Source organism: Parus major, chromosome 13 (assembly GCF_001522545.3).
Source record: "Parus major isolate Abel chromosome 13, Parus_major1.1, whole genome shotgun sequence".
Lineage (NCBI taxonomy): Eukaryota > Metazoa > Chordata > Aves > Passeriformes > Paridae > Parus > Parus major.
In genome coordinates, this window is record NC_031782.1 from 3,196,087 (window position 1) to 3,213,880 (window position 17,794).

General features: G+C 58.4%; 1 protein-coding gene across 3 annotated transcripts; it reads left to right on the forward strand.

Moving 5' to 3' along the window:
- The first annotated feature begins 90 nt into the window (after window positions 1-90).
- GRK6 (G protein-coupled receptor kinase 6) lies at window positions 91-15,135 on the forward strand. 3 transcript variants are annotated; one of them, XM_015642011.2, is made up of 16 exons: window positions 91-207; window positions 3,243-3,338; window positions 5,811-5,923; window positions 6,226-6,303; window positions 6,505-6,605; window positions 7,821-7,913; window positions 8,219-8,282; window positions 8,876-9,016; window positions 9,694-9,884; window positions 10,644-10,681; window positions 10,811-10,900; window positions 10,987-11,195; window positions 11,429-11,566; window positions 11,794-11,931; window positions 12,067-12,201; window positions 12,975-15,135. In XM_015642011.2, the coding sequence occupies exons 1-16, from the start codon at window positions 156-158 to the stop codon at window positions 12,978-12,980; spliced, it is 1,683 nt and encodes a 560-aa protein (XP_015497497.1). In that variant the 5' UTR covers window positions 91-155; the 3' UTR covers window positions 12,981-15,135. The 3 variants fall into 3 exon arrangements, with proteins under 3 accessions (XP_015497497.1, XP_015497496.1, XP_015497498.1); XM_015642010.2 differs by having other exon boundaries at window positions 13,704-15,135; XM_015642012.2 differs by having other exon boundaries at window positions 8,876-9,005; window positions 9,740-9,884; window positions 13,704-15,135.
- The last annotated feature ends 2,659 nt before the right edge of the window (window positions 15,136-17,794 follow it).

The window sequence follows — 17,794 nt, forward strand, 5'->3', positions numbered from 1 at the left end:
GACGTGCCAATGAGAGCGCGGCGCGGGAGGAGCGAGGACTTGCATTGGCCGGGCGGGGCGCGGGGGGCGGGGCGCGGCGGCGGCGGCGGGGGGCGGCGGGCGCGGGCCGAGCGCGGGGAGCGGAGCCGGCGGGAGGCGGCGGCGCCCGCGGGCCCATGGAGCTGGAGAACATCGTCGCCAACACCGTTCTGCTCAAGGCCCGCGAAGGTGAGCGGCACCGGAGCTGGCGGGGCGGCAGGCCCGGGCTGCGGGCCCCGGCGGTGCCGCCCCGGGGTTCGGCCGAGGCGGTCCCTCCCGGGGCATCGCGGCCTTGGCGGGGAGCGGGGAGGTGGCGGCGCGGGCTGAGCACAGGCATTCGGTTCCCCCGTCCGGCGTGGGGGTTGCCCGGTGCTGTGCTCGCTCCGGGGGTGTTGATCTCTCTCCCGGGCGGTCTCGCTGCCTCTCCGGTGTAGATCGCCCCATCTTCCGCCCGCCTTGCCCACTCCAGAGGCTGCTCCAGCTCCTCTGGCACCGGGGAGAGGCAGCTCTGGGTGCTGTAGGAGGAAAAGAAAAAGTTTATTTCGGTCCGGTAAACTGCTGCTTCCCACACACGGGCCGATCCCGAAACTGCAGCGGGGAGCCCCACCCGTCCGCCTCCTTCACAGCAGCCCCGGCCCCCATCTGCGGGGCTCCTGGAGCTCTGCTGCGGGCCCACACCGCTCCCACTGCTCCAGGGCCACGCTGAATCCCAGGCCCCCGTGTGGGATGCAGCCTGGCAGCAACGGGGCTGCAGCAGGCGAGCTGCGTGGAGAAGCCTCAGGAGGGGATGGGATGTCTCACGCAGGATCCTAGTGCTTTGCACAGAAGATCCGCTTCAGCCAGGCATCGATGGGTTCATTGGGTCACGTATGTGGTGGGGAAATACAGTGTCCTCTGTCCCATGGTGTGCAGTTGGTCAGACTGAGCCATCCTGGAGCCTGAGAGACCTGCTGAAATCCAGTTAGAGAGCTTTGCAGATTAGATTTGTGGGAGCAAAAAGCAGCGAAATTAAATTTGCACAGGCAGAAACATTTCCAGTCTGCTTAAAAACCAGGCTAAGTGTAAGTACTCCTGGCACAGCGACCGTGGTGGACCATGACGTTTGGGTTCATAATGGCAAGGTTAGGTTCAAAACCAAGCAGCAGGGTTTGTGACCTCCAGGCACGAGGCCCAGCTTCACACGGAGTGACCCGGAGACTGGCTCCTGTTGTGCCCTTGGGGAATGGAGTTTTGGCACTGATGCAGCATGAGGTGCTGGACGGCTGGTGCTCCTGGTGCTCTGCTGGTGCCTCTCCCTCGGCAACAGTGGGCAGTTTGCAGGCAGAAACAACCCAGTTTCAACAACACACTTGTGCCAGGTGGTTCTTGGGCTGTGGGAGCCGGAGGTGTCTGTGCTGCCTGTCTGTGGCTCTCCCACCTGTGGCTGTGGTGGCCGCTGGGGTGAGCTCAGACAGCTTCTGTGACAGGACAGAGCAATTTTGCAGGCCAGATCCAACAGGGCTGGGTTCCTTTCTCCAGCCCAGTGTTTTTGGAGCTTCCTAGGCTGGTGTGGGAGTGCAGAGCTGAGCTGGGATGTGCTGAGGAGCTGCTGACAACCACGTTCAGCTGCTGCCACGGCACAACCATGTCCTGTGTTTGGTCTGGCCCAGGGAAGGTGAAGGGTTCTTATCCCTCTTGCCCTGACAGAGGGACAGCAGACCAGCTCTCATCCATCACCCAGCCCTGAAGCTTGCTCCTGGCGAGCTCTGGGTGGAGGCAGCCCCTTGGTCCATCCCCAGCCAGGGGTGCTGGGAGGTTGCTGTGCAGGAGCCGAGCTCCCCGCTGGACTGTGGGCCACAGTGCTGGGAGGGCGGAGGAGAACTGCGCGTGAAGGACGCTGGAGCCTCCTTTCAAAGCAAACAACTCAAGGAAATGCAACCTCCGGGTGCTGTGGGGCTTTGCTCTGCCTTTCCTTGAGCTCTCTTGGGGTGAGGATGGCCTGTCCTCCCCTGCCCTCATTTCGCTGCCCCCATCCGCTTCATTGTCGTTGACAAGAAGGTGTCTGCGCCGCTGGTTTCTTCCAGCCCTGCTTAGCCTTGAGTCACTTCCTTCCTGAGTTTGTACAATCGTGCGGCCCAGCTGCTGGTGTGGGGCAGATGCAGTGCAGGGTCCCACGGTGTGCCAGGGGCTCGGACCTGGGGCTGGCACTGCATGAGGCTGACCAGGATGGCCCCAATCCCAACTGCCTGTCCATATGGGGCGTCCGGCGGCGCAGGGAGCTGGATGCCGGGGAGCTGTGTTTAGAGTTTGGGGCTGAACTGCATCTGCAGTGGAGGAAAGTGTTATGAAAGTGTTTCTCAAGAGCTGATAAATTATGTTCAACCCCTCTGTGATTTCAGAAGGCTGGGCCTTGGGCCCAACTCTTGGCCTGACCACTTTGGCAGGGTGATTTAATGGATTTCCAAAGAGAGGTGGGAAATTGTGTGTGTTGGCACTGGGAAAGCAATCCCTGGAGGTTGGCTGATCCCAGCAATCGGTACTTAGTGCTTGCTATGATGTAAATTTTTTGGTCTATCTAGAAGCTTTCCCACCCTGTCCTACAGCACTGGGCATTTACTCCAGCAGCTGAAGCTGGAATAATACCTGGTTCTTGGATCTGGATTTTCTGAGGCTGGTTTATCTCTGGAGAAAGGTGGGAGTGTCCCCACTTCACAGGTGGGAAACTGAAGTAATGAGCCCCAGGCAATGCAGTGGGTTGTCTGTGGAGCCAGGATTAGAGCAGGAATTCCTGTCTCCCAGTTTTCATGTCCTCCCTCTGAGAGCCCCTCCCTGGAGTAAGCAATCAGTCTGGAATAAATAGATGGCATGAACATCTTTACTGCACCAGGAAGAGCTTCACACCAAGCAGGGCATGGCCTGGAGGGGTGATTAGTTATGCAGAGGTGCTAGGGACAGGCTGGGAGCCAAGAACTGCTCTGGCTGTGGACAGTCCTGCCCCTGGTGGGATTCTCCCATCATGAAAGGTGTTCAAGTTCTTGTTTGGGATTTGTCCAGCATCCGGAGGTTGGTCTGTCCATTTCCAGTCGAGGCTCCAACACTTTTGCCCCTTCAGGAGATGGTGGTACCACTTAGGTCTCGTTTTCCTTACGTGGACTTAGAGAGAGGCTCCTTCCTCAGGCAAGGCTAGGCTGCAGTCAGACACCTTTGCCTCCTGACTCATGGTACAGATTTTGTGTGCCCTGCAGGTGGTGGAGGAAACCGGAAAGGCAAGAGCAAGAAATGGCGCCAGATGCTGCAGTTCCCCCACATCAGCCTCTGCGAGGACCTTCGGCAAACCCTGGGTGAGATGCAGGGCTTGGTGGGAGCCAGTGGGCCAGCATGTGGGTGGGAGTTGTGCATCCCTAGCTGAGTGTCAGGGACATATAACGGGGCAAATCCCAGCCAGGATTACTTGGAGTTCAGGGTGTAGGGAGGAAGTAATAGGTAGAAAAGTGGCTGGTGATGTACCCACACACCTGTAAGACCGATGAGCTTCACTAGGGGAACATCACGTTCTGTGTGCAAACAGGCCTGCTCCATGCTGCAGAGTTTTGGAGTGTCACTCTGGGGTGCCTTTGCAAAAATAACAAAGGTCCTGCTAACGTGCTCTGTTCTCCCTGGCTGGATTCAGCTCAGCTCCACACACCTCAGCTTCTAACATTCAAGCAGTAGCTCTTGTCAGGCAAACTGGGTTCTTGCTGTGTGGAGTGGATGAGAACTGGTGTTGAGCAGGGCTTGGCCTGTCATTTTCATTCTGTACTTTGTACTCTTCATGGTTTTAATGTTGTTTGTGCAGCAGGCTTGGTCCTGAGATCATGTGAAATTGTTTTGGGGCACAGAGAGTGCAAGTGCTTTGCTTCCTGGGAAGAGGAGAGCTTGTTTAAGTTTTCAATCCGGATTCAGCTGCCAGCTGGAGAGTGGCACAGCACTGGCCTTGTTTCAGAACAGGTGTCACTGAAACGAATGGGTTTGGGGGGTTTCTGCAGCTCAAATTCCCAGTTCTGCCCTGCCCAGGTTTTCTAGTCCTGGCAGTCCTTTGGGCCCCATGGAACTGTAGTACTTGGAGAAACTCAACCTCACTCATCCACACTGGAACCCTCGAGCTCACAGCAGCCCAATGCAAGCTGTCCCCACCTCCCTCTGTCACACAACCCTTGCACCACCTCTCAGGGCTGGCTTCACAGCCAGATGTGACTGTATGGAGACTCCAGCCTTGGATTTGCTGCTGGCTGCCTCTCTGGAGCAAGGTCTGAGTGCTGAACAGGACTCTGGCTCTCCTTGCAGTTCCCGTCTTGACCATCCAACTGCTTTCTGCCTCTTTGACTTGCTATGCCCTCAGCAGAGCTTTCCCTCAGCATTTGTCCATCCTGTGCCTGCTGCCACCCTTCCTGTGGCTGTCATGATGTTTTCCAGCACTGAAATTCACACATTTGCCAGCATTGAGTGCTGGTGGTCTCTGTGTCTGCTGTGCTGCTATCCAGGACAGCAACCTTGTGAAGATTTGGGAAGCAAGTCCTTCCCAGCCACTGGCTGTCACCACCCGTGTCTCACTTCCCCTCAGAGAGGCACGTGAGAAATGCTCTGACCCAGGTGGCAGCAGCTTCACTTGGTTTTCCCATGGGAGAGATGACCCTGTTCCTTGTGCTTGGGCACTCTTTGGCTGGGGTGTCTCTCTTTTCACCTCATTGCCTGCTGGAAAGGAGTTTCTTTCCTATTCCAGAGTCTTGGCAGGACCATGGGCACGGTGGGATGGTTGCCCACTGCAGAATTAAGCTTTTTGTGCCCTGACCACAGGGAGTAACCTCGTGTGAGCCTGGGCAGCGACCAGGGCAGCCGAAAGCTTCTGATCTCGCCGACAACAAATTCTGGTCCTCCCCATCTGAAGGGAACTCCTTCCCCTGCAGACACAAGGAAACCGGCTGGTGCGGCGGAGCTGGTGAGGCCACCTCCTCCCCCACCACAGCCCGCCTGGCTCTGCACTCTCCTGCACCCTCAGGAAGCTGCAGCTTCCTCAGGAGAAACTGCTGCACAGGGAGGGGAAGGCTGGGAGTACCCAGCGCTGGGATCCCCTGGGTGGCTGCACATCTGCACTGCAGGCAGCCCCCAGCCCTCGGTGGCAGCGGCTATCACAGAAATGTGTTCTGGCCTGTGACCAGACAACATCTCGTGAGTGGAAGGGGAGGAAAAAAGCAGAGAACTGGAAGTGCTCTGGATAGTCAAAGGGGTTTGTGCCTGGGATGCCAGAGTGCATAGAAGTGTAGAAGGAATCTGCAAGAGTTGATGTCCAAAAAGTGTCTGTCCCATGGAGTGGGGAGTTCTGACTGCTGTGTGCACATCAGCAAGGCATCTGTGGGAATGGTGCCTCCCATGTTGATGCTGCTGCTTCCAGCAGGGCTTTTGTGAACATAAGTGGTTTGAAGGAGTCATCAGAACAACTCTTGGCCTGGAAGATCTGCCTTGAGATAAGCTTGGTGTGTTCCTCAAGTTCCAAGGAAAGTTGTGTGTCTGGAGTAGTTGCTCTGTGGAGAGAGGAGAGAGCCTTCAGGCAAGCAGCTGATATGGAGGTCCTTTGCTAGGAACAAGAGGTTCAGGCTGAACAGAACAAAGTCCCTCATCCCACTGGATGCACTTCACTCTCCTGGGAGTCTCAGGCTGGTGGGACCTGTCAGCAGCCCAGCTGAGGAGTCACAGTACCCCCACTGCTGCCTGGCCAGGGCAGTGGGCTGGGACTGCTCCTTTGGGATTTGGCAGTGTGACCTTCTCCTCGTTTGCAGAGCGGGACTACCACAGCCTGTGCGAGAAGCAGCCCATTGGGCACATGCTCTTCCGGCAGTTCTGCGAGACACGCTCAGAGCTCTCACGCTGTGTCAAGTTCCTGGACGCTGTGGTAAGAGCAAAACCCATCAGGCTTCATTGGGGGAGACAGGGATGTTCTGACACCCTGGGCACGAACTGGTTGGGTGCTCCAGCAAGTACTTCTGGGCACATTGGGTTTTCCTGTAGGAAAAACTTGTGAATTGGAGCACAGATAGGGCTGGGCCTTTGCTTAGGGAGATGTTTGCTGGAGATCTGGTTTTCAAGAAAAGCATGGGAAACTTTGGGCAGAGGGTGTTGCTGCTCCACAGCTGTTGCCCAGTAGCAAGGCTGGGTTTCTGGCTGGACCTGCCCCTCACACTCTTTGTACTCCAGGCAGGGTACGAAGTCGCTCCAGATGAGAAGAGGAAGGAGTGTGGGCAGCACCTGATTGAAAAGTACTTGAAGCCAAATGTGAGTAAGAGGGTTGTGTTTGCTGCCTGCAAAGGTAGAACAGTTGGAAAGCCAGCAGCTGACATTGCCCATGTCCTGCCACAGCCAACATGCTGAGCCACCACACCACCTCACAAGCTGCCACACTGCTTTGCCCACTGACCCTAAGGCAGGACCCTTGGATTCTGCTCCCTCTGTCTGACTCCATCCTTTTGTCCCCAGAGTGAGGACCATGTGCCTGAAGTTCCCTCACAACTGGTGGATGCCTGTTGTGAGAGGCTGGAGCAGGAACCTTCCAAGGAGCTTTTCAAGGAATGCACTAAGTAAGTTGAAGGGGCTGTACCTGCAGGTCACACATGGCATGGGAATGCTGCTGCAGCTGACTCACCTTGTCCCCTGTGGTCCCTTCCTCTGGAGAGTGAGAACTGCTGCTAAGGCTGGGGCCTGGGGAGTTTTGGGCCAGCAGTTTGCAGTCCAGCTCCAGAAAAGCGAGCACAAGGATATCTTGTGCTCTGGGAGCCACAAGCTGCTGCAGAAACCTCTGTCTGTCCTCCCAGTTGGAGTTGCCATTTGGGAAGACCCTGTACCAATGCTATTCCCAGCGTTGTGCCAGGATGTTGTAGGCTCCTGCCGAGCTGAGCCAATAGCAGCAGTCTGTGGCAGCTGTCCTGTCCTGCTGGCTGCAGAAGTGGCTGTTGTGGTTGAGTTACCCTGGCTGTTGCTGCAGGTCACCTCTGTTCCCATCACAGAAGCAGTGGCCGAGGTCCTGGCTCCGGGTGTGAAGCGGAAGCTCTTGGGCAAGCCGGGCTTGCAGCCTCACCCCTCCCTGCACAGAAGCTGGAGCGTGTTGCCTAACTGAGTGCAGGGCTGTGGCAGCACATTTGCTGCAGTCTTCTGGGGAGTGTTAGCTCTGTGTGTGGTAACCAGAGTCGTGTCTGAATGCAGAGCCTCCGGGCTGGGCCCTGCCTGCTCTTGGCAAGCTCTGAAAGGGGAGAGCCCATCCGCTTCTCCTTGATGCGTGTTTCCAGTCTAGACACTGTGTCTAAGGCTCCTCACTCCACTGGGCAGCCCTGGCACAGCTCTCCCAGGCAGTTAGCTCTCTTGAGTGGGATCCCCCGTGGCCTTTTGTGCTGGATATTCATCTGATAGTGAACTGCTCAGCGCCTGGTGCTGAATGTTGCTAGCAGCTGATTACAGCCTGTGTGCCCTGTGAGCAGAGGGGCAATTACAGAGTCCCATTGTTTCCCTTTGTCCTGCAGCCCTGGCTGGTGCCAAGAGACCACAATTAGCAGTGCCAGCCAGGTCCCAGGGCGCTGCATTTGTCACGGTGGTACCTCCAACGCACCTTCCTTTTGCATCAGGCATGGAGTGGGTTTTTCTGGGCCAGGGCTATGTGTGCGATTCAGCACCAGGCTGGGTGAGGGATGGCAAACTAAAGATTCTTTTGGGGCTGTTCACCTCCTCTTTCCTGGGGCTGCTGGCTTTATCCAGGGCTGTGATCAGCTCTCAGGAACCATGCTGGCTCTGCTCTCTCCTAGGCTTATCCACGACTACCTGAGCGTGGCTCCCTTTGCCGACTACCTCGACAGCTTGTACTTCAACCGCTTCCTGCAGTGGAAATGGCTGGAACGGTAATGCTCCCCTCACCTCTGGGAAACCTGCACACTCCTCACACAGCCTGCCTGAGGGCTCCTTGGGGCTCCTTCCCAATCTGGGCCCTGGCAGGAGTCAAGAGCCCGGCCTTTGCTGTCCCTCAGGGCCCTTTACTGGCACCAGCAGCAGCCCAACCTTGCTTGCTTCACAGGGAAGCAAGGCCCAGTTTAGCAGGGGTTTGGGGTGAGCCACAAACAGTCAGGCCAGGGCATGAGGTGGTTTGGTCTTTCAGTCCCTGCTGTCTCATTGTTCACATCTCACATTGGTTTCCTTTCTCTCACAGGCAGCCAGTGACCAAAAACACTTTCCGCCAGTACCGTGTGCTGGGTAAGGGCGGTTTTGGGGAGGTGAGTAACCACCATTTCCTCTGCGTTCAGGGTATTAGGCACCCACTGTTGCCTGCTGCCAGAGGCAGAGCTGGGTTGGCCATCAGGGTGCCACAAGCTGCTCCAGCACCTGGAGGCAGGTGCTGCTGGCTGTGTGGGCTGTGGGGACTCCGTGCTGGGCTGTGTTTTGTGACCTGTCAGCTCTCCCTGAGAGGCAGGAGCTCACCTCTCTCCAGGTGCTGGAGGTGTGGGAGGTGTTGTGCAGGGTTGGTAGCATGAGCCCTGTAGTGCCTGCTGCTAACTGGGCAGAGCCAGATCTGTTCCCTGTGTCTTGACAAAGCAAACTGCACTCCTGTAAACTTCCTGCCAGGCTTCCTTCTGTTTATGGATTGGCCTTCTGTCTTCCCAGGCACCAGCCATGGTGCTGCTAAACGTGTTAGAGGCATTACAGCTGGCTTCTGCTTCTCTGTAACATCTGGAGCTGTCACTGTTACCTGTGTCTTTGATTTGACAATGGGCTTCTTTGCATTCCTGTGCCTCTTCCTGAGAGCAGAACCTAAACCCCTACTCTGGGAATGGCAGTGGGAGGGTGCTGAGCCTTGTCCTCCCTCCAGGTGTGTGCCTGCCAAGTGCGTGCCACAGGGAAGATGTATGCCTGCAAGAAACTGGAGAAGAAACGGATCAAAAAGAGGAAGGGAGAAGCCATGGCCCTGAATGAAAAACAGATCCTGGAAAAAGTGAACAGTAGGTTTGTAGTAAGTACATAGGAATTGCTCTCACTTTGCTGTGGTGCTGGATTCTTCCTTCAACCAGCCAGCCTGGCACCTCTGTGCTCCTCACCTGGAGCAGAGAGGCAGGAGCAAACTCTGCCCATGGTGCAAGATCCTGGTGGCTGCACTTCTCTCCCAAGGCTGGGGTGTGGCAGGACCTTTACTGCCTCCACAACATGCTGTAAATGCCCCCAGAGTCAGTCCCAAACATCCATCTGTGTTACAGGCGCCTTTGTGACTTTAGGGGCACAAGTAAACAGTGAGAACTGTCTCTCCAGACAGTTGGGTGGGGAGGAGCCCAGTCCTGAGCTGTGTGATTGGGATCTCTGCCTTGGTGCAGTGAGGTGTGGAAAGCCTGAACCTCCCTTTGCAGAGGGTTCATCAGATACTGCCCCAGTGTTGCTGTTGAGTGCCGCCTGCCCCTGGGAGAAAGCAGCTTTGGCTTGGGGAAAGTGTCCTCCCTGTTCAAGGAAAGCTGGGGTTGTGCTGGGACTGCTGGGTACTGCCATCTCCTCCCTGGGTTCACAGAGTTCCTCCTCTGCTGGCAAAAGCCCAGCCCCGAGCCTGTGAATGGCTGCTTGGGTGGCAAAGTGTCCATGGGAGTCTGGGCACCTCCCTCTTCCAGCTGTGTCTTCTAACAGCCTTTCTGCCCTGAATTGCAGGTGAGCTTAGCCTATGCATATGAAACTAAAGATGCTCTCTGCCTAGTGCTGACCCTCATGAATGGAGGGGACCTCAAGTTCCATATCTACCACATGGGAGAGGCTGGTTTCGAGGAGCCCCGGGCAGCTTTCTATGCTGCTGAGATCTGCTGTGGCCTTGAGGACTTGCACCAGGAGAGGATAGTGTACAGGTTCGTGCTGCCTGATCCCTGCTGGGAGAGCTTGTAGGGCCTGCAGCAGCAAGAGAGTTCCTGCTGCTCTTACCAGCCCAGCTGGGTCTGTCCGTTCAAGAAAATAAACTCAGGCTTGAAAGCAGCACAGAGCTGAGTGAGAGGAATTGGCAACAGAAAGCTGATCTTGTGGGGGAAAGGGAGACCTTAGCTTGGCTTCCTTGTGCTGGTAAATGATCGCCAAGAACAGGATGTGATCATGCTATGAATGTTTCAGGGCAGGCACTGAACTCCCTGGGCAGTATTGACACTAGAACAAAGGAGGGTAGGCTGCCCCAACGTGCTCAAGAGCTGGGAAGGAGGGAAAACAAATTGATTGTACTCACAGGGGCGTGATGCAGTGTTAGGATAGCATGGCTAAACACAGGCCAGGAAATCCCTTCTGGTCCTACTTTGCCCTGGGGCAGGATAAGCAGAGAAGCCTCTGCTCCTTCTCACTTGCATGGCCTGCCCCATAGTGAGTTCTGAGGCTGCAAAGAGGGAGCCATCCTCAGGCTCACTGTAGAGGGTTGAAGGTTGCTGTCTTGCACCTCTTGCCCAGGAGAGGAGAGCTTGCAGGGTCAGCTCAGGAGCAGAGGGTGAGGGAAAGGTATCTCTGTGCCCAAGGCAGGGGCATTGCATCCTAAAGTTGCTTATCTGTGACTTGTTGAGATGTGGCTGTTGCTTGTGTCCTTTGCTTTGACAACAGGTTTCTTGCTAATCAAGTCCCTTCCCTCCTAGGGACCTGAAGCCAGAGAACATATTACTGGATGACCATGGTGAGTGCAGGGTCAAGAGGAGCTGAGTTTTTTCTTACTCTGCTTGAACCAGGGTTACCCTGTGTTTCTGGCAGCTTCAAACACTGCCCCCTGACTTTCTCCTGTTACCTTGTCCCCTCCTCTATGCAGGTCACATCCGTATCTCAGACCTGGGACTAGCTGTGCATGTGCCAGAGGGCCAAACAATCAAGGGCAGGGTGGGGACAGTTGGCTACATGGGTAAGTGACCCTGGTTTAAGCAAAAAATGGTTCAAAAGTTGTGCTCTCCCTGCCCTCACACATCCCTCACGCCTGCTCCACTGCAGCTCCGGAGGTGGTGAAGAACGAGCGCTACACGTTCAGCCCGGACTGGTGGGCTCTGGGCTGCCTGGTGTACGAGATGATCGAGGGCCAGTCCCCCTTCCAGCAGCGCAAGAAGAAGATCAAGCGGGAGGAGGTGGAGCGGCTGGTGAAGGAAGTGCAGGAGGAGTACTCGGAGAAGTTCTCGCCCTGTGCCCGCTCCCTCTGCACCATGGTACGGCTGTGCAGCCCTGTCCCTTCACTCCCACCACGTCTGTGATCAGGGCTGCTCCCTGCAGAGGACAGCCAGCTTCCCTTGTCTCTGATAAGGCAGCACAGAAGGGTTCAGAGTGCCTTCATTCCTTGCCTAGCAGGCCTGTGCTCTCCCTAGAACACACTGCAGTATCCCAGGGCTGCTCTTGCACATCGCACCCTTCACCCAGGACATTGATTTCCTTTGTGTCATAGCTCCTGTGCAAAGACCCTTTGGAACGCCTGGGGTGCCGAGGAGCTGGGGCCAAGGAAGTCAAGGAACACCCTCTCTTCAAGCACCTCAACTTCAGGAGGCTGGAAGCTGGCATGCTGGACCCTCCCTTCAAGCCAGATGTAAGTGCCCATCTGTTCCTGACCTTTTCAGTCACTGGTGCTGTCAAGGGAAGAGGGAACCCTGGCATGGGGAGATGGGGCCCATCCTCTTCCCTGCTCCTGGCAGAACAGGGGTCCAGCAAGTTCTGGGCTGCAGGGAGAGGTGGCCTTGGCTTGGCCATGAGCAGCAGTTGGAGGTGGTGACATCAAGGTGGAGCAATCATTAGAGCAATCTTTGTGCTGCATAGCCCCAGGCCATCTACTGCAAGGATGTTCTGGACATCGAGCAGTTCTCCACGGTGAAAGGAGTGGAGCTGGAGCCCACAGACAACGACTTTTACCAGAAATTTGCCACTGGGAGTGTGCCCATTCCTTGGCAGAATGAGGTAGGTCTTTGCTCCTGCTTGTGCCATGGCTGAGGGCAGTGTCCCTGTGCTGTCCCCACTGCTCTCATGCTCTGCTGGGCCCTCAGTGATGGGCTCCATGTGGCAGTTGCTGCAGCCTTCTTTTCTCCCTTCCAGATGATTGAGACAGAGTGTTTTAAGGAGCTGAATGTCTTTAGCACAGATGGCACAGTGCCCCCAGACCTGGACTGGAAAGGGCAGCCTTCTCCACAGCCCAAAAAAGGGTTACTCCAGCGCTTGTTCAGCAGACAGGTAAGGGTTTGCCCAGCCTTTCCTCCCCAGCCAATCTCCCAGCAACAGTGATCCTGTTCCTGCCTGTGCCAGGCAGGTCTGGCAGGGAGGTGGGCATGAGAGGGCAGCGAGCAGTCTCCCCTAGTGTTGGGTGGACAGACCCTAGGGCTTTCAGAGACACCTGTGCAAGGCTGCAGGGAGCCAGCCCTTGCCTGGCTGGCACTCCCTGTGCAGGGGGAATCAAGGGGGCTGGGAAGGAGTGTCCTGGCTAAACATGCTGGAATCACCCAGGCAGAGGGATGCCGAAGACTCTAAAATATTAAATCATCTCCCTATCATCCCTGAACAAATCCTTGCTCTTGGAATGGGCTGTCTGGGCTCCGTGGAGCACTTCAGCTAGATCTTGAGCCAGGCAGAGAGCAGCTCTTTTGAGGGATGAGGAGAACAGAAATGTGTTGCAGCTGCTGTGAGCTTGCTTGTCTGCCTGTTTCCTCTGCCCAGGACAGTCTTTGCCTTCTTTCCAGGCCTGGCAAAGCCTGGGCTGCTGCCTCTCAGCAGCTGTGTGCAGCTGTAGGACTCCAGCATGGTTGGCTCTGGACCCACTCAGCCACCTGGTGCTGACTCCTGCTCCTTGGCAAGCTCCGAGTTGTGCTTTGCAGTTCAGTGGGCTGCCCTAGCCAGAGCCAGCTCTGGGGATACCCAGCCCTCCCCGAGCCGGCAGGACCTGCCAGAGGATGGGCAGCTGTTTGTAGAAGGGGTTGAGCTGTGATTTCCCACATGTTTTCTCTTTCCAGAGGTGAGCAGTCACTCCTGGCTGCTCTGCTCAGGGAAATACCTGGTGGCCCACGGACATGGCAAGATCTGGGAAAGAGGAGTGTTATCCTTCAGTGCCTATTCCCTTCCCCTGGCAGAGCACAACCTGCTTGTTGTTCTAACTGCCCCCTGAGCCACTAATCCAGCATCCCTGCTCTTGCTGCCTTTGTGGGGGGGCCTTGCCCTCAGCTTGAGCCAAAGTTGCCCCTGCACTGCCGCTGCTGGGAGTTCTGCTCCCAGGGGGCTGTGGGAAGTTTCCTTCACTCCTCTCCGGATGTCTGGGACACACAGAAGGGTTGAGAAACTGTGAAGGGTTTGGCATTGCCCCGTGCTCAGACTCCTATTTCAACAAAAAGGACTTCAGCTGCTTTCATGGCCAGCTGAGCCCTGAGCAGGGCCGAGCATCTGTCCCTGGGTGGCTGCAGTCCCTGGAGCCTGGCTTCCTCACAGCTTCTGAGCTAGCCAGCTGTGTGCTCACCAGTCTGTCTGCCAGGGGCTGAACCTCCAGATGCAGCTGGACTGTTCTCTGCAGTCTGGGGGTCCCCTCCATCCCCTTGCCTCCATGTAGCTCTCCCGCACACAGGCTGGGGCGGACCTGGCCCATCCCTGCCAGAGGGCAGCTGTAGGCTGGGTTGTGTGACCATGCTCACCCTCTGCTTGCTGTGCTCCTCTCTCCCTCCCTCTCCTTCTCCTTGCCCTTCTGACTTCAGGACTGTTGTGGAAACTGCAGCGACAGCGAGGAAGAGCCCACCCGACTGTAGAGCACAGACTGTTCTCCAGCCCCTGGGACCCCCTTGCCTCTCCCGAGTGCCCAGCCTGAAGGACACGGTCGCAGTGGCCCCACAAAGTGGATTTGTTTACAGTTTTATACGTCTGAAGACTGTGAGGATGATTCCAAGGCTGGCAGCAGCACACGGCTCGGGCTGAGGTGCCTCTGACCAGGGGCAAGCCCTGAGACAAACCCGGACACTTCCAAATCTGCCACTTGGGATGGTGCTGCTGCCGCCAGCTGCCTCTCCCGTCCCAGGCCCAGAGTGGGAGGGAGGGATCGTGCTGGTGTGGGCTGAGGCCAGGCTGGAGCAGCTCGGCTGACACATTCCACGGTGCCGAAGCAGCACCACAGGTTTGATGTATATTTATATGTCGGTCTGTACATATCACATGTCGGTTTTTAATCTATGGGTGGGGGCCTGCATTGCCCCCACCATGTCACAGGCACAAATCTCCTCCTATGGGAGGAGTGACGCTCCCAGCTTTGTTCCAGGGAGTCCTGGACAGAGGCCTTCTGTGCCTTGAGGTGTCTAATCATGTTTCCTGGACCTTTCTGGCCGTGCTGAGGTGTCCTGGCTCCAGCGGAGTCCACTGCTCAGCCCCGAGGCACAGGAAAGCGCTGTGCCAAAGCGTCTCCCGTTGCGTCCTGGCAGCAAGCATCACTGCCTTGTCCTCATGTCCCTGTCTGCTGGAGCCTGCTGCCTCCTGCCTCATCTCACACGTGCTGCCAGCTCTGGTGAGCTGCTCCCGAGCCCCTCTCCAGACCACTGGCACGGCGAGACACAGCTGCTCTCGGGCACCTGCTGCTGCTGTGGCCAGAGGGTTTGGTGTGATCCCCGGCATGCTGCAGGATGGGGACAGCACAGTTCCACCAGCTCCAGACCTGTGCATTCCAAGGGTGTGGCTGTCCCCAGGCCCAGCTCAGTGGTGGAGGAGCAGACACATAAAGGACCCTGCTCTTGGAGAGCAAAGCTGTGCTAAAGTGAGTGTCCCTTCCCAGGGTCGTGTGAAGCTGTGACCCAAGAGTGAGTGGGACCCTCTTAGTGTGTGTCCCCAGGGCTTCTGGGGAGCCAGCACAGATCCTGCACCCACGGGCAGGAGCCCTCTGTGGGGAGCAGTGTGGGGATCAGCCCACCTCTCCATTCAGCTTGTCCTGTCCCCTCTTGTGTACACTTGTCCCAGCTGTGTCCTGAGCAATAACTTGTCCCTTCTGTGTGTGTGCACACGTGTGTGCGTGTGCTGCTGCCTCTGCTCATTCTGAGCCAGGCCCCCCAAGGGGGCTGAGCACCTACTTGGACCTGTGGTATCATTTGCTTGCCTTGCACTAAAGTCGGAGAGTATTTAAATTTTTAACCTTTTGTTAAGTGTAAAGATTACTTGTGCCATGTATTGTTCTCGTGTCACGGGGGTCATGCTCCAGGCTATACAGGGTTGGTGGCTGTAAGAAGGGGAGTGGGGACCTCATTTCTGGGCTGCCATGGGCTCTGCTGGTGCTCCTGTCCTGCGGGGAAGGGCTGGGGTTGCTCTCCAGGGCAAAAAGGGTGATGTTGGCTGAGCCCTGAGCATCACAGATGACCTTCAATGTCTTCTATTGCATGTTTTGGGTCAGTGTCGGGGCACGAAAGGTATGAGACATTGTGCTGTTGGGACACTTGTGCCTGCTGTGGTCCCCTCTGGGGCATGTCCATCCCAGCACAGCCCCTCCTGGGCTGTCCCAGGTGTGCTGTGGGGCTGGGACAGAGTCCTGCTGCCCTCTGGTCATGGTGGATTACTGCTTCGGGGGGCAACCATGAATGGGAACCTTGTGGCATCCTAATGGGAACCTTAGCCCACGGAAGAGCCCCTCCAAGGGGGGGTGACACGGGGTGAGGGTCAGGACGGTCACCAGGGGTGAAACAGTCAAAGGGGGGCAGCCTGGTTGGGGACATGTGGTTTTGGGGTCCGGGGCTGGTGGCAGCGGCGACAGCCTCGTGCGCAGCGCGGGGGGGCCACACGCAGCTGCACTGGGATGAGAATAGCAAGTGCGGCCGGGTAGCTAGGGAACAGTTGCTATGGGAGCGGGCCGAGGAGGAGTTCTCACACTCAGAGGGGGCATCTTGGGGTAAAATCCAGGAATTTTCTGCAGCCATGGAAGGAAGGAAGACAGGCGGGGGGATGGGGACTGCTTGGGGATTGCTGTTCCACAGGCAGGATGCTTGTGCCGCCCTGCCGGCACTGCCTGGCTCACAGCACCCTGGCACCAAGGTCCTGGGGTCACCAGCGTGTTTGTGTGTCTGTAACGTGTTCAGGGTGGCTGTGGGGCAGAGCTGGGGTGTGAACAGAACCGTGGCTAGCCCTGAGCAGGGCAGGGAAGTGGCTCTGCCTGTTCCCACCTGCCCAGTGGTGCCTCAGCTTTTGCGGGGTGTCTCATCCCCATCCCTGTCCTTGCTGGGGGGTAGCAGCATGCAGGTGAGGGGATGCTGGTGTTATGTCCAGAGCTGGAGTGCGTGGACCTGGACCCCACGGACAGAGGCGAGCTGTGGGGGTCCTGAGCAGTGCCCCGCGCTGTGGGGCTGTGGCAGCAGCTCTGCACACCATTTTCAGGGGTGAAGGATGCTCTCAGCTGTTGCCTGGGCAACGGCTCCTCCTCCAGCCCACCATGTGGCTCGGGGAGCGCTCCCCCGCCTGCCTCCCCCCGCCGCCGTGGGGAGAAGGGGAAGGGGAAGGCAGCTCCCGGCCCCCGGCGCTGGCGGGGCCGGAGGCCTGGCTCCCTTCGCCCGCCCTTGATCTGACCTGACGATGCCCGTGGGCCCCTCCGTGCCCCCCGTCCCTGCGGTCCCCATGCCTCAGGGAAGCACCCCGCCCCCCCCGCATGGCCGCAGCCCCCTGCCCGCCCTGGGTGCTGCTGGGGCACCCCCACAACCACCGAGCCGGCAGTGCCCGGCTGCCGTGGCCGCGCTGTGAGGTCGGATCGCAGGAGGAGAGTTCCAGCAAGGTGAGTCGGGGCTAGAGCCAAGGGGGCCGGGGGACACGTGGCCACTGCGGCCCTGCTGCGAGCGAGGTGGTCGGGCTCGGCCGGGCACCGGAGCCGCTATGCCCGGCTGTGGTGGGAGCGGGCTGCCAGCACTCGGATTCCCCAGGTCATCCCCTGGCCGGGATGGAGGAAGTCCTTCCGGCCGGGCCCCGGCAGAACAATGCCCGTGTGTGCAGCCGCAGCGGGCGGCTGCCACCCTGCCCACGGGGAGGAAACGGCGGCGGGGTCGTGGCCTGCGTGGGGCACCCACACCCATCGCCCACCCGCATCTGGCACGGATCCTCCTCGAAACCTCCCTGCTCCGCTCCTGGCACGGCCCCAGGGCGCAGCGAAGGGACAGCGGGCACTCTGGACCCCGAGCTTGGCGCAGTCCGAAGGAGCCAGAGGGGTCTCCCATGGGGGCCACGACCACCGGCCTCAGTTACGGCAGAGAAGAGCTGGTGACAAGCACCCGATGGCAAATGACTGGGGGAGCCCTGGTTCAGGGACAATTGCCCAGGCCAGGCCGGCGAGGGGTCTGCTTGGGGGCATGGCACCCAAGGGAGCGGGGTGACCCCAGGACACCCAGTGCCATTTCGGTCCCGGGCTGTACTGGGGGCCAGGCTGGCACCCCTGCCCTGCAGAGCCACGTGTCCCACTGCAGTGGCCATGCGGGATGTGGCAGGGGCTGTTCAGGTCTTGGCGGCGGCTGGGCGGCCCTCCCTGCCTGTGGCCCTGTGCTGGCCGTCACCCCGGGAGCACGCAGTTGTCACCCCTTGAGGAGGTTGGGGATGGCACTGGGGGAACGGGTGGCAGCACCCTCGGGGTACCTCCAGGGCGAGTGCAGGGCTACCGACTGTGGGAGCCCGTGGCACCGCCCCACCGGGTATGGCGGGGCCCTCACCCCACCCGGACCGGGAGCCGCTACCCGGGAATCCCCGGCCCCCGCCCCGCGGGGCTCCCGCGGCCGCCCCCGGGGATGTCCTGGCCCTCTCGCCACCGGCATCCCGCCGCCGTTCCCCGGGGCCGGCGGGGGGG

Coding starts and splice junctions, on each gene's coding strand:
- GRK6 (XM_015642010.2), top strand. CDS start 156: ATGGAGCTGGAGAACATCGTCGCCAACACCGTTCTGCTCAAGGCCCGC. Junction 208..3,242: donor TCTGCTCAAGGCCCGCGAAG/GTGAGCGGCACC, acceptor TGTGCCCTGCAG/GTGGTGGAGGAAACCGGAAA. Junction 9,885..10,643: donor CAGGAGAGGATAGTGTACAG/GTTCGTGCTGCC, acceptor CTTCCCTCCTAG/GGACCTGAAGCCAGAGAACA.